Source organism: Pelodiscus sinensis, chromosome 10 (assembly GCF_052426305.1).
Source record: "Pelodiscus sinensis isolate ZL-2025 chromosome 10, ASM5242630v1, whole genome shotgun sequence".
Classification (NCBI taxonomy): domain Eukaryota; kingdom Metazoa; phylum Chordata; order Testudines; family Trionychidae; genus Pelodiscus; species Pelodiscus sinensis.
The window spans coordinates 35,392,191-35,403,638 of record NC_143061.1 but is presented as its reverse complement, the minus strand read 5'-3'; the positions used below and the strand labels follow the sequence as shown (position 1 = coordinate 35,403,638).

Sequence of the window (11,448 nt, the reverse complement as noted above, 5' to 3'; positions counted from 1 at the left end):
CTGTGTCCAGCGGGAGGAGAGGGACGGCGCGACGAGCCGAGGAAACAATCGGCTGCTTCCATCCTATTGGCTTACGAGGCTCCCATTCAACGAGCAACCCCGGGGCCAAAGGCAGAACGCAGCCCGACACACCGCAGAGTTCCAGCGCGGAGCCACACACTCCCCCCGCCCCCGCCCATGGTTTGCACTAGAGCCCCTGTGACCCCCACGCCCAGAGGCCTCTCGCCCGCCTCCTCAGCAAAGCCCGCCCACGCTCCTGGCTTCGGACAGGGAAGCCCCGCCCCGCTCTCTGGAGGGCGGGGCTGCGACGGGAGGCCCAGCGTGGCGCAGAGACAGGAACTGCGGCGGCCCCACCCGGCCTTTCGGCATCAGACGGGCAGCGCCAGGAGAGGAAAGGCGCATGCGCCCCCCGCCCCGCTGCCCAATGGGAGAGGCGGAGGGGGCGGGGCGGCGAGGTGCCGGCGGGGCCTCTGCTTCGCTCCTTGCAGCACAAGGGACAGGGCCGCAGAGGGAAGGGGGAGCTGCCTCTTCCCCTCCTGGCTGGCGCGCGGCGCAGGTGGCGGCGCACGATGGCGGCGGAGGATGGTGACGGCGAAGGGGTCCGAGTGCTGCAGAACCTGCGGGGGAAGATCTGTGAGTGAGGGGAGCGGGGCCAGGACCCCACAGGGGCCTTTCTGCCTGGGCTGCCGCGCTGAGTCCCCGCTGTGGTCTTGAACCTCCGTCCCTCGGTCCTCCCCGTGCGGGAGCTGCCCCCCTTCCTGCTTCTTGGGCCGGCTACGGGGGTGAGGAGGCGTCTCGGGGCAGGTGACGTTTACCCCGCCCCGAGGGGCGAGACGGCTACAGGCAGTTGGTGTCCGAGTGGAGGCGCTCGCGAGCGGGGTGGTGACGCGGGCGGGTGGGTCTGGGTGGCGTGGGTGTCTGTGGGAGATGTGGCGGTGTCTGGGCTGCCTAAGGCGGACATGATCCTGGGTGGCGCTGTGGGAGCTATGGCTTGAGGGCTCTGTAGCTTGTCGTGGGCATGGTGGCCAGTGGGTATACATGGAGGGCGTAGGGTTTTGTGGAACCAGGGTCAGTATGGGGGGGGGGGTGTACTAGGGAACGAGTGAAGATGTGAGGCAGGGTGAGTATGGATGGAGTAGTAGTGGGGTTCGCTGTGGGCATGGGAGGAGGGTTCTGGGTGTTTTGGAGGGTAGGGAAGGCATGAGTAGGAGATTCGCTTTTCTGCCTAGAGGTGGTAGATTAGATGTCGGGCTGGGTTGCTGTCTGTATGCGTCTCTTCGAAGGAATTATTGAGGCTGGGAGCTTGGTGGATAGGTCCAGGGAAGGCTGGGAGTGGGAGGGAGTTGGTGAGGAAAGGGCCCGTAGGCAGTTCAGATAGGGAGACTCGATGGCCAGGAGCATGACTGACAAATGCAGTCAATTGGCACTGTGGAAGTTGCTCTTGGGAGTAATGGATTTCCATTTGAGGGCAGAGAATTAGCTATTGAGAGCAGAAATGACACACACAGGAAATTGACATGTAGTTGAGAGTGCTGTTGAGCAGTTGGAGTTGAGATGCTGCAACCAGTGTGCACTTCAGTGAAGCATTTTTTTATGCCAACAAACACAAACTCAGCTCCACAAAACCTTAGGCATAAGAGTCTATTTGTCAAGCAAATCTTGCGAAATTATTGATGCAGCAGGAAGTTGGTACAAGGCTACTTTGGAAACAGTAACATGTTAATGTGGGGTGGGGTGGGGAGAGAGAGAGAGTGTCAGATTTTTCTTGCGGGGTGCAGAATGGCAATTATAGCAAAAAAATGCATAAAATCAGTAACGTGGAAAACCAAAGTATGAATGTCTTAAAACATGAGGGCATGGGGAAAGGAGAGGGAGACAAATAACGTGTGATGCGACTGACAAGGACTTCAAAGCAGCTGAGAGAAACAGGATGTGTGGTGGCTTCCTGAAGGGTTATCGAAATGCATTCATATAACTCAAATGTAACCCATTTATTTCCTTTCTCACGCATTTAATCAATCTTTTTTTATACAGTAATTCATGAAAAGGAAATGCAATATGATGAAATTTGGCAATGGAGTAGAATTAATAATCTGTTATATATTTGGATTTATCTATGTTAATTCAAGCAGGAAAAAGGAAACAACAAAAATACATACATTTCTACAATATAATATCCACTATGAAAAAACTTCTGATTTTTTTCCAACAGAAGTGTGACACGATACATCTGTTTAGGGTTTTATATCATGCTTCTCCATGATTTATAAGCGAAATATGAGGGGGACCCTTCTCTTAACTTCTGGTTTCTGTATTTCATTCTGCAAATTAATTGGCAGTAGCTGATTTTTTTTCAATCAATATTTGAAGCCAGGATAAATATGATTTAAAAACTCAGGTGTATTCCCAAACTTGATATTAATGTCTGAATTTGACCTTTGTCAATGAAAGACCAGATTTTGAGAATAGCACAGTATCCAGTGTAGCTTGAGAGGGAGTATTAATGAAGGCTGTTGCCTAGATTTGCATACTCAAGAGGCAAAATCTTAAGGTTTGGTTTTGGTGTTTTTCTCTCTTGAGATTTCAGGTGCATCTAAATTGGTGCAGAAATAATGCAGGAGAAGCTTTTACTGTGATACTTTGGTACCGCCAGTCCTGGCAAGGATGCAAAATGGAAAAGCAGTTGAGTCTTTAGTTCAGTTGAGCCTCTTAGATCACTATTGAGTTCTTGTGGTAGAAAGCAGGTACAGGCAGTCCCTGGGTTACGTACAAGATAGGGACTGCAGGTTTGTTCTTAAGTTGAATCTGTATGTAAGTCGGAACTGGCGTCAGCCGCTGCTGAAACTGATCAGTTTCAACAGCAGCTGAATCTGGACGCCAGTTCTGACTTACGTACGGATTCAACTTAAGAAACCCAGGCGTCCCCAAGTCAGCTGCTGCTGAAACTGATCAGCGGCTGATTCCAAGAAGCCCGGGGCAGAGCAACTCTGCCTCGGGCTTCCTGTAGTCAGCCCCTGGTCAGTTTCAGCAGCGGCTGACTTGGGGACGCCTGGGGCAGAGCAACTGGGGTGCTGCTGGGTTGCTCCAGTAGCGCCGCTCCTCGGCGCTACTGGAGCAACCCAGCAGCACCCCAGCTGCTCTGCCCCAGGCGTCCTGATTTCAGCCACTGCTGGTCAGTTTCAGCAGCGGCTGAATCAGGACGCCTGGGGCAGAGCAGCTGGGGTGCTGCCGGGTTGGTACAGTAGCGCCGAGGAGCGGTGCTGCGGTACCAACCTGGCAGCGCCCCAGCTGCTGTACCCCAGGCGTAGGCAAGAAAAACCTGGTCTGCTGGTGGGGGGGGAGGGCACTAGCTGCCCCCCCCCCCAGCAGACCAGGGAGACGCGGGTGGCAGGACCACCCACGTCCTCCACGGCTTTGCTCTGCGTCTCCCTGGTCTGCAGGGAGACGGGAAGCAAAGCCTTGGAGCACGCCCGCAGCTTTGCTCCTGTCCCCCTGGTCTGCTGGGGGGGGGTCCAGCAAAGCCTGGTCTGCTGGGGGGGTCCAGCAAAGCCCAGGTGGCAGCTTTGCTCGGTTGTCCCTGGTCTGCTGGGGGGGTCCAGCGGCTTTGCTGGACTGCCCCCCGGGCAGACCAGGGAGACCGGGAGAAGCTTTTCTCGCCCCAGAGGACACGGGTGGTGACCCGCTGCCCGTGAGCTCGGGGGCGAGAAAAGCCACGTTCGTAAGTGCGGATCCGACGTAAGTGCGGATCTGCGTAAGTCGGGGACTGCCTGTAATGGCTTTTATTTTATTGTAACCAATATATTTATTCCTGATGATTGCAGCAAGTAAAATCTGGAGAGTAAAAACACGATAGTTAGAAGGGCTTTATGATGTAGAGGACCAATTACCTCCCATGTGTTTGAATAGCAAGTAATAAGTGAAATTCCTCAGGATTGGTGTTGAAATGAGTTTGTTTCCTTTAAAGCCATATGTTGTAACTGAATTTGATGGCAGTTGTTTCCAGTGCAAATGTGAAAATAAACTCAACATTATGACTTGTCTGCAGGATTCACAGAATACGGGGAATACTGTTTGAGCATCTTGGTCAACAGATGCAGCCCTGTGCTTGAGGTGCTGTTTGCAGGTAGACCTGATGGAAAGAGATGTGGTCATTGTAGTGTCAAAGGAGCATTGTAATCTGGAAAAAAGGTGAAGGCGGGTTAATTATGGTGAAGCTGAAGTCTACAACCAGGAGGAGTTATCTATCTTGAGATGACAGTCTGTTGTTGGAAAAATGTTTTATTGTGATGGCAACTTACAGTTTTTCCTGAATGCGAACTAGATGTTTGTTACATTATTACTTGTTTACATTACACTATCGTTCCTTCCAAACTTTGGGGGTTTTCCTTTATAAATTTGAAATCTGGGCTTATATCCATTGTATTGGTTTTTTTCTGCTTCTCATAGTTAAAATAGCTTACCTTAGGTGTCACTGCAGTATGCATTGTGAACAGGATAGCAAGAGTTCAAAGCAGAAGATAACTATCCTAGACCAACAAGAGTCAGTCATGGAGTAAAGCATGGGAAAGTTTAACAGGAGGGCAACTCATACAGAAACCCCCTATACATTCCATATTTCTTTGGACCATCCTTGTTGCTTAGGTTTTTTTTGGCAAAGACTATTGAGGAATTTAAGACAGTGCTTCAGCCAATGTTCAGATTGCATGAGCTGCCAAACTGGAAATAGAGGCCCTGCTTGGATAATTGAAGGATGTAGCTAAAAGTGAAGTACAAACAGCCCTCAAAATGTAAAAGGGACTATAGATCAAGTAGACTTCAGATAATCCGGAACCTATGGGATTTAGGTGGTGCCAGATTATCAGATATGCTGGACTATCAGAAGGTCCTATAAGTAGGTGTGTTATATATATATATATATATATATATATATATATATATATATATATATATATTATATACTGTATATAAAGTGTTCTTAACCCTTTTTATTGTACATACTGTATGCAGTATACTGTAATGTTTTAGTTTTTTAAGCCTTTTTTACCCTTTTTGCTCAGTTCAGCTGCTGCCGCTGTTACCTTGTGACTCTTTTTTGACGAAGCTCACTCACTAGGCTCTTGCCATTTTGATGCCGGACTATCAGGAGTGCAGGACTATTGGATGCTGGACTATTGGAGTTTTACTGTATTTGGAAGGCTAGGCTGTATGTCTGATTGATAGATGAAGCCAAGATTATTCTGCACAGTAGAAAGTGTAATTCCAATGTGTATCCCCTTACAAGAGGCTTTGCAAGCAGTAGAAAAAAGTTAACTTCATGAAGTTCTAAGATACTGATAAAATGCTGCAGGACAAATTTTTTGAGGAACCATATATAATGATTCTTGGTGGCTGGAATTATAACTGATTAATCCAGAAATTTCCTTCTGGATTTTGAGGATGGTATAAAACCTCTGGGATGTAAAGAGCCACACAGGACCATTGAAGTGTGTCCCCTGCATGGATATAAATGTATCATTGCCTTCTGTCTTAGAGATGATGGGTGCTGTGTGGCGCAGAGGAGGCAGAAATAGAGGATGGTAGTTCTGGAATGGAAAATATTTTTTCAGAGAATTTTAAAAGGATATAGAGAATTTAGGCGGGGGGACACTCATTGACAGAAGAGAAATTCAGCATATTATACTAGATTTGAGACACGAGTTCCTGGCACTTAGACAATACAGATGCAAGCCACAGGAAGTCAGAATGGGTATAGGACAGCAGATAAGTTTGATCATGATGGCAGTCTTGTTTGCAGATGATTTAGTAAGGTGAGAAATATAGAAAGGAGGTGCATGTCTCAAAATTCTCAAGCCATGTCTTGAAATGCAGAGTTGAAGAAGGGGTGTCAGATGAAGGACAGGCTACTGCTATGGGGAGTAAGGATGTAAAATACTGTTTAACTGATTTAATGTGATGTTTAACCAGTTAACAGATTAAAGGGTATTTGGGAAGGGAAATTCCAGGGTGATTCTTACCGGATAACATTTCACATGCCTGATGGAGAGATGTTGAATCATGTTGGTTTATACCTGGGCTGCAGTCCGAGCATACCCAGCAGGGCTGTGGGGGCAGGACTTCTTCAGCCAGGTGAGTTTGCTTAGGCCTTACTTCCCCAGTGCAGGGCTAGTTCACCCAGTCACACACACCGAAAACAGAGAGCTTTTTCATGTTTCTTAAACAGTTGTACTGATCTTTCTATCTGCTGTTCCAGTGCTGAAGGCATTCCCAAATCTGTGTCCTTCGTTGCTGGAACGAAGATGCATTCCATAGATCTATTCCACCATCCTGAATTTCTTGTCTGCAGGTATCCTACCTCCTCAAACTGTTATCCTCAGGCCCCAATATGTCCCAATATCTAACTATGCGCATCAGATGCCCAGTTTCAATGGACTGTTGAGAGAGAATGTCTGATTACTTGGGATGAAAGAAGACCTCCAACAGTTTTTTGATGGAGCTTCCTTGCATCCTCTTTATGGCAGTGGTCTGTTAGAATGGGTAGCAGTAGATAATTTAAAATTGAAATATGGGAGGGATGGAGTTACATATGTGCTTATAACTGATTGTTACACAAAATTTGTGGTGAAGGCTCTGTGAAGGATTTGTTCGCTCAAGAGTATGGCCCAGACCTTTCAAACGTATTTTGCAAGGCTATATGGATACACAACAGAAGTGTTGACAATCAGGCAGCTGGTTTTGAGTTCCAGTTACTAAACAACTTTGTATGCTTTATTAGAGAGGCAAGGTGGGTGAGGTGATAACTTCTGTTGAGCCAACTTATTTTGCTGATAGTGTGACTACACAGCAGCTAGACATCCATGGCTGGCCTGGGTCGACCAACTCAGGCTCATGGGAATTGGGGCTGCTGCAGGGATGTTGCATTGCAATGTAAACTTCAAGTCTCAGGCAAGAATCTGAGCTTTGAGAAGCTAGAATGCTGCACATCAATGCAGCAGACTTGTGGTCTGAGCCCCATAAGCCTGAGTTGGCTGGCCTGGGCCAGCCATAGGTGTTTAGTTGCTGTTTCGGCTGACCTAGAGACAAGCTTCTGAGTCACACGGTGGTCTGGGAAAGGAAGTCCCAACGACAAATCAAATTCACAGTAGAACAGATTGTTTAGCCTATGTAGTTACACTACGTGTTAAGGGACTATTCCAGGTAGAGTTGCCCATTGACACCTATCAAGTCAAAGGACAAAAAGGGGAGGGGGGGGGGGACATTGATGGATTATAGAGTGATATAGTAAGTAGGTCTCCATGTTTGTTATGGAAGTCAGGGATTCCGTGATTTCCTGTGACCTTCATGATTTCTGTAGCAGTCAGTGTGGCCGAACTCAGGGCCAGTGCTCGGGCAGCCCTGACGATACCTACACTGATGATTGCTGGAGTGACTCGGCTGCCAGTTGTTTAGGCAGCCCCACCACCTGCTGCACCGGTTGCTGTATGTGGCCCCAAGGAGCGCCTGAGCAGTATTCCTGTGGGTGGTGGGAGCCACTGTAGCTCAGCAGCTCCCAGCAGCTGTCCCACAGCAGCTTCTTGGGCCCCTAAAACTTGCTCCTAATCTCTCCAGATTCAACTGGGGTATTTTTAGTAAAAGTCATGGACAGGTCATGGGCCATGATTTTTGTTTCTTGCCCATAATTTGTTCATTACTTTTACTAAAAATACCTGTGATGAAATAGTAGTCTTAATAAAAAGCTTTAAATCTAGTGTTCCTGTTCAGACCAGGGTTTTTGGTGTTTAGCAGAGTAATGAATTTAAATTTTCAGACTCAACTTTTGAAGTATTGTGCAGGGTTCCTTTAAGGATGATGACAGGTAGGTTAAATATAGAAGGAGGATTGCATTATGAAAGGGTCACCTAGAGGGATTTAGTGCACTGGATGAGGCACACCATGTGTTGTGATAGGCATGTGTAGGACCCAGGGATCTTGAAATTTGGGTTGTGGAGGAGTGATGATCCTTGTAGTAGTGAAGATATGTTTGCAGGTTTTGTATTTGTTCAGAAAGGGTCTGATGCGCCTCAGTTTATGTGCCCTGGTCTATGGGGAAGCTTGTTTCTGATGATGAAATAGTGTAGGTTTTTTTTTTTTTTTTTTTTTTTTTTAATGGCAAGAAGAGATGGTTTAGAGAAGATTTTGTTCAGGATTGGCTCTCCCATCAAGTACAGGTTGTCGTTTCATATCCTATGAGGGTTCAAAGGTTGGGTGGTAGGTGACATTTAGGGGTGCCTGTTGAGAGTGGGTTTTTATTTTTCCATTGAAACAAGTTTTCTTGGAGTGTTTGGGTGGCCTGTTCTGTGATGCAGTCTACTGTCCTGGTGGAATGTCCTTGTTTGGTCAATGTGTCTTAAGTGTGTGAAGGTGTATATCTTGGACTGTCTCCTGAGAGTGTAGTCTGTGGTATGAGTGGTGTTGTAGATAACCAGTTTCTTGGTGTGTTTGGGGCAGGGATGTAAGTGACTAGTCAACTATCTGATGAGCATAAGCTTAAGCTTATCGCAGGGCTACTCAACTTTGGAAGCCCCCAGGGGCCACAATGATACTCGCAGCACATTCTGAGAGCCACAACTTAAGTGTGTTTGCATATACATGCAAATATATAACTACTAAAACACATATCAACAGAAGACCATTGACTACTTTTTTGTTTTGGCTCCCACCTGTGGACCACATGTTGAGTAGCCTTGGCTTATCTGATAGTTGAGTAGTGATTTGACTAGTCACTCTTCCTCCCTGCCCCCTGCCCTCTCCTTGCTGCCTCTTAAAAGCTGCTCCCCGCGCCCCCCTCCCAGCACCAGTTCTGTGGGGAGCATGGGAGGCACAGGCATAGTGGGGGACCAGGAGTCAGCTAATTACCAGTTCATGCCCAGTCCCAGGTGCCATGCCTCTGTTTTTTAAATGTATTAAGAGCTTGTAGGGTCTTAATACATTTAAAAGGCTGAAGCACAGTAGGGGGACCAAGGCGCAAGCTGGAAATCATATGTCCTGGCTTGCATCTGGTTCCCCCCACTATGTTGATATGTTTAAAAGGCAGAATAGCAGTGGTTCTGCTGTGGTTCTTCAGTTTCTCTTGCTTATCGACTAGTTCATGGAAATTCCATCAACTAGTTAATTAAACACAGTTTAACATCCCTAGTTTGGGGTAGTTATTTGATTTGTAATGGTAGGCACAGTGAGTTGTGATGTTTCTTGTATATGGTTACCTGTAAGGTTCCATTGTTGAAGCTGATTGACACATCCAAGATGTTGATGCTGGGATATGAGTGTTTCGGAGAGTATTTAATGGATGGATGGTAGTTGTTGAATTTGTGCTGGAAATCTGATTACGTTTAAGCAGTCTGCTCAGAAGAGGATGAAAATACTATCCATATTTCAAGGTATATACAGTAGACTTCCGATAATCCGGCACCTTTGGGACCTAGGTGGTGCCAGATTATCGGATATGCCGGAGTATCGGGAGGTACTCCGGCGCGGGGCTGTGACCGGTCTGCCGGGACCCGCACTGTGCCTGGGGGATGGACAGGGAATGGCGCGGCGAGGGGCAAACCCTCTGTCGTTTTGCAGGAAGGAGGGGGAAGCCCTACGCAGCTGCCGGCAACAGGCCAGCTGGGGAAACCCAGCCGCTGACCTGGAAGTTGCAGCGGAGTAGAGGGGGCGAGAGCTAAGTCCCCGAACTTGCCCTGTTCCGGCTGCGCTCAGCCCCGCGCTGCCACCAAGAGTTTCCGGGGGGGAGCGGGCTCCCCACTCCCCAGACTGCAGTAGTTATTGCCGAGCAGTGGGGTGAGGGGCAGCTCTGCGAGACCAACCCGGCAGCACCCCAGCTGCTCTGCTCCGCCGCTTCCCCAAGTCCACCGCTCATCAGTTTGTTTGCCTTCGTGCAAAATGGTGGAAGGTTTGCCCTTTGCCACGCCGTTCCTGCCCTCTTCCCCCTCCCCCCCAAACCGGATGCAGTGTGGGTCCCTGCAGACCTGTCACAGAGGTATAATCCCCTTTCCCTCTTCTCCCCTTCCCTTTCCCAGCTGTGAGGACCCATGGGGCTCACAGCAGCTCCAATTGTCTGGCTCCAATTGTCCGGAGCACTTCCGGGTTCCAGTTGGTGCTGGATTATCAGGAGTGCTGGACCACTGAATGCCAGACAATTGGAGTTTTACTCTAATAGGTTTGTTATATGTGAACATCATAACAAACAATTATGGCGGAAGCCTGCTTGTAACCAAATTGATGAGCCCATACTTAAAATATAACCGTTTAAATGGTTATATTTTTTCATCCCTAATATAAAGTTTAAATATTAAGGTTTATCTCTGGATTGGGTTGTATTCTCCTTTCCTCACAGTAGCCATAGCCTGGCTCAGACAAAACTACACTTCAGTACTGCATGTAGTTTGTTATAGTTTGTCTTACTCATTAGTAGTCATTCCTTATCTTCCTCTTTTTGATCTATTGCAAATGCATAACACTTGATAAAAGGATTCCATAATTCCATAATTCTGCTTCAGTGGCTCATTAGGTGCTGAGTATGGACTTGTTGGTTGTTTTCCTGCAATACCTGCATTGAACAAATTAAGGAACTAATAGATGAAATCAGGTACTGTCTCATAGGTGTTGCATAGGGCTGTCAAGCGATTTAAAAAATTAATCATGCGATTAAGCAATAATAGAATAAGATTTATTTAAAAATTTAGCTATTATCAACATTTTAAAATATATTGATTACAATTACCACACAGTGAACAGTATTCATTTTATATTTATTACAAATATTTGCACTGTAAAAACCAAAAGAAATAGTATTTTTCAATTACTTAATGCAAGTAGTCATAAAGAGATTGTATCATGAAAGTTGAACTTAGAACTGTAGAGTTATGTACAAAAAATAACTGTGCTAAAAAATAAGTGTAAACCTTAAAGCCTACAAGTCCAATCAGTTTCTTCTTGTTGATCCATTCGCTCAGAAGTTTGTTTACTTTTGCAGAAGATAATGCTGCCTGCTTCTTGTTTACACTGTCACCTGAAAGTGAGAAGGCATTTCCATGGTACTGTTGTAGCCAGAATTGCAAGGTATTTACATGACAGATGCACTAAAGATTCATATATCCCTTCATGCTTCAAACACCATTACAGAAGACGTGTCCATGGTAAGAAGTTCCGCTCAATAGCAATCCAAAGTAGGGCAGACTATCACACGTCTATTTTATTTGTCTGTCAGATTCCACCAGCAGAAAGTTGGTGGATGTTTGTGGTTTTGATTGAATTTTATTTTATTTTATTAAATTATTTGTGGCTTATTTTCTGCATCCGTGTAGTTCACTTAGGGCTTCTGAAAGCATTCTCCACACCTCATCCCTCTCAGATTTTGGAAAGCTCTTAGCTTCTTAAGCCTTAGGTCAAGAACTGTTGCTATTTTTAGAA

At 46.7% G+C, this 11,448-nt stretch overlaps 1 protein-coding gene across 1 annotated transcript in view; it reads left to right on the top strand.

The window, feature by feature from the left end:
- Positions 1–396: 396 nt before the first annotated feature.
- The window catches only part of RASA2 (RAS p21 protein activator 2), a 92,790-nt gene continuing 81,738 nt past the window's right edge, over positions 397–11,448 (top strand). The window contains exon 1 of the mRNA XM_075937633.2: positions 397–633. Within this exon, the coding sequence (XP_075793748.1) occupies positions 570–633 (64 nt within the window). The 5' untranslated portion in view covers positions 397–569. The remainder of the gene's footprint in view (positions 634–11,448) is intronic.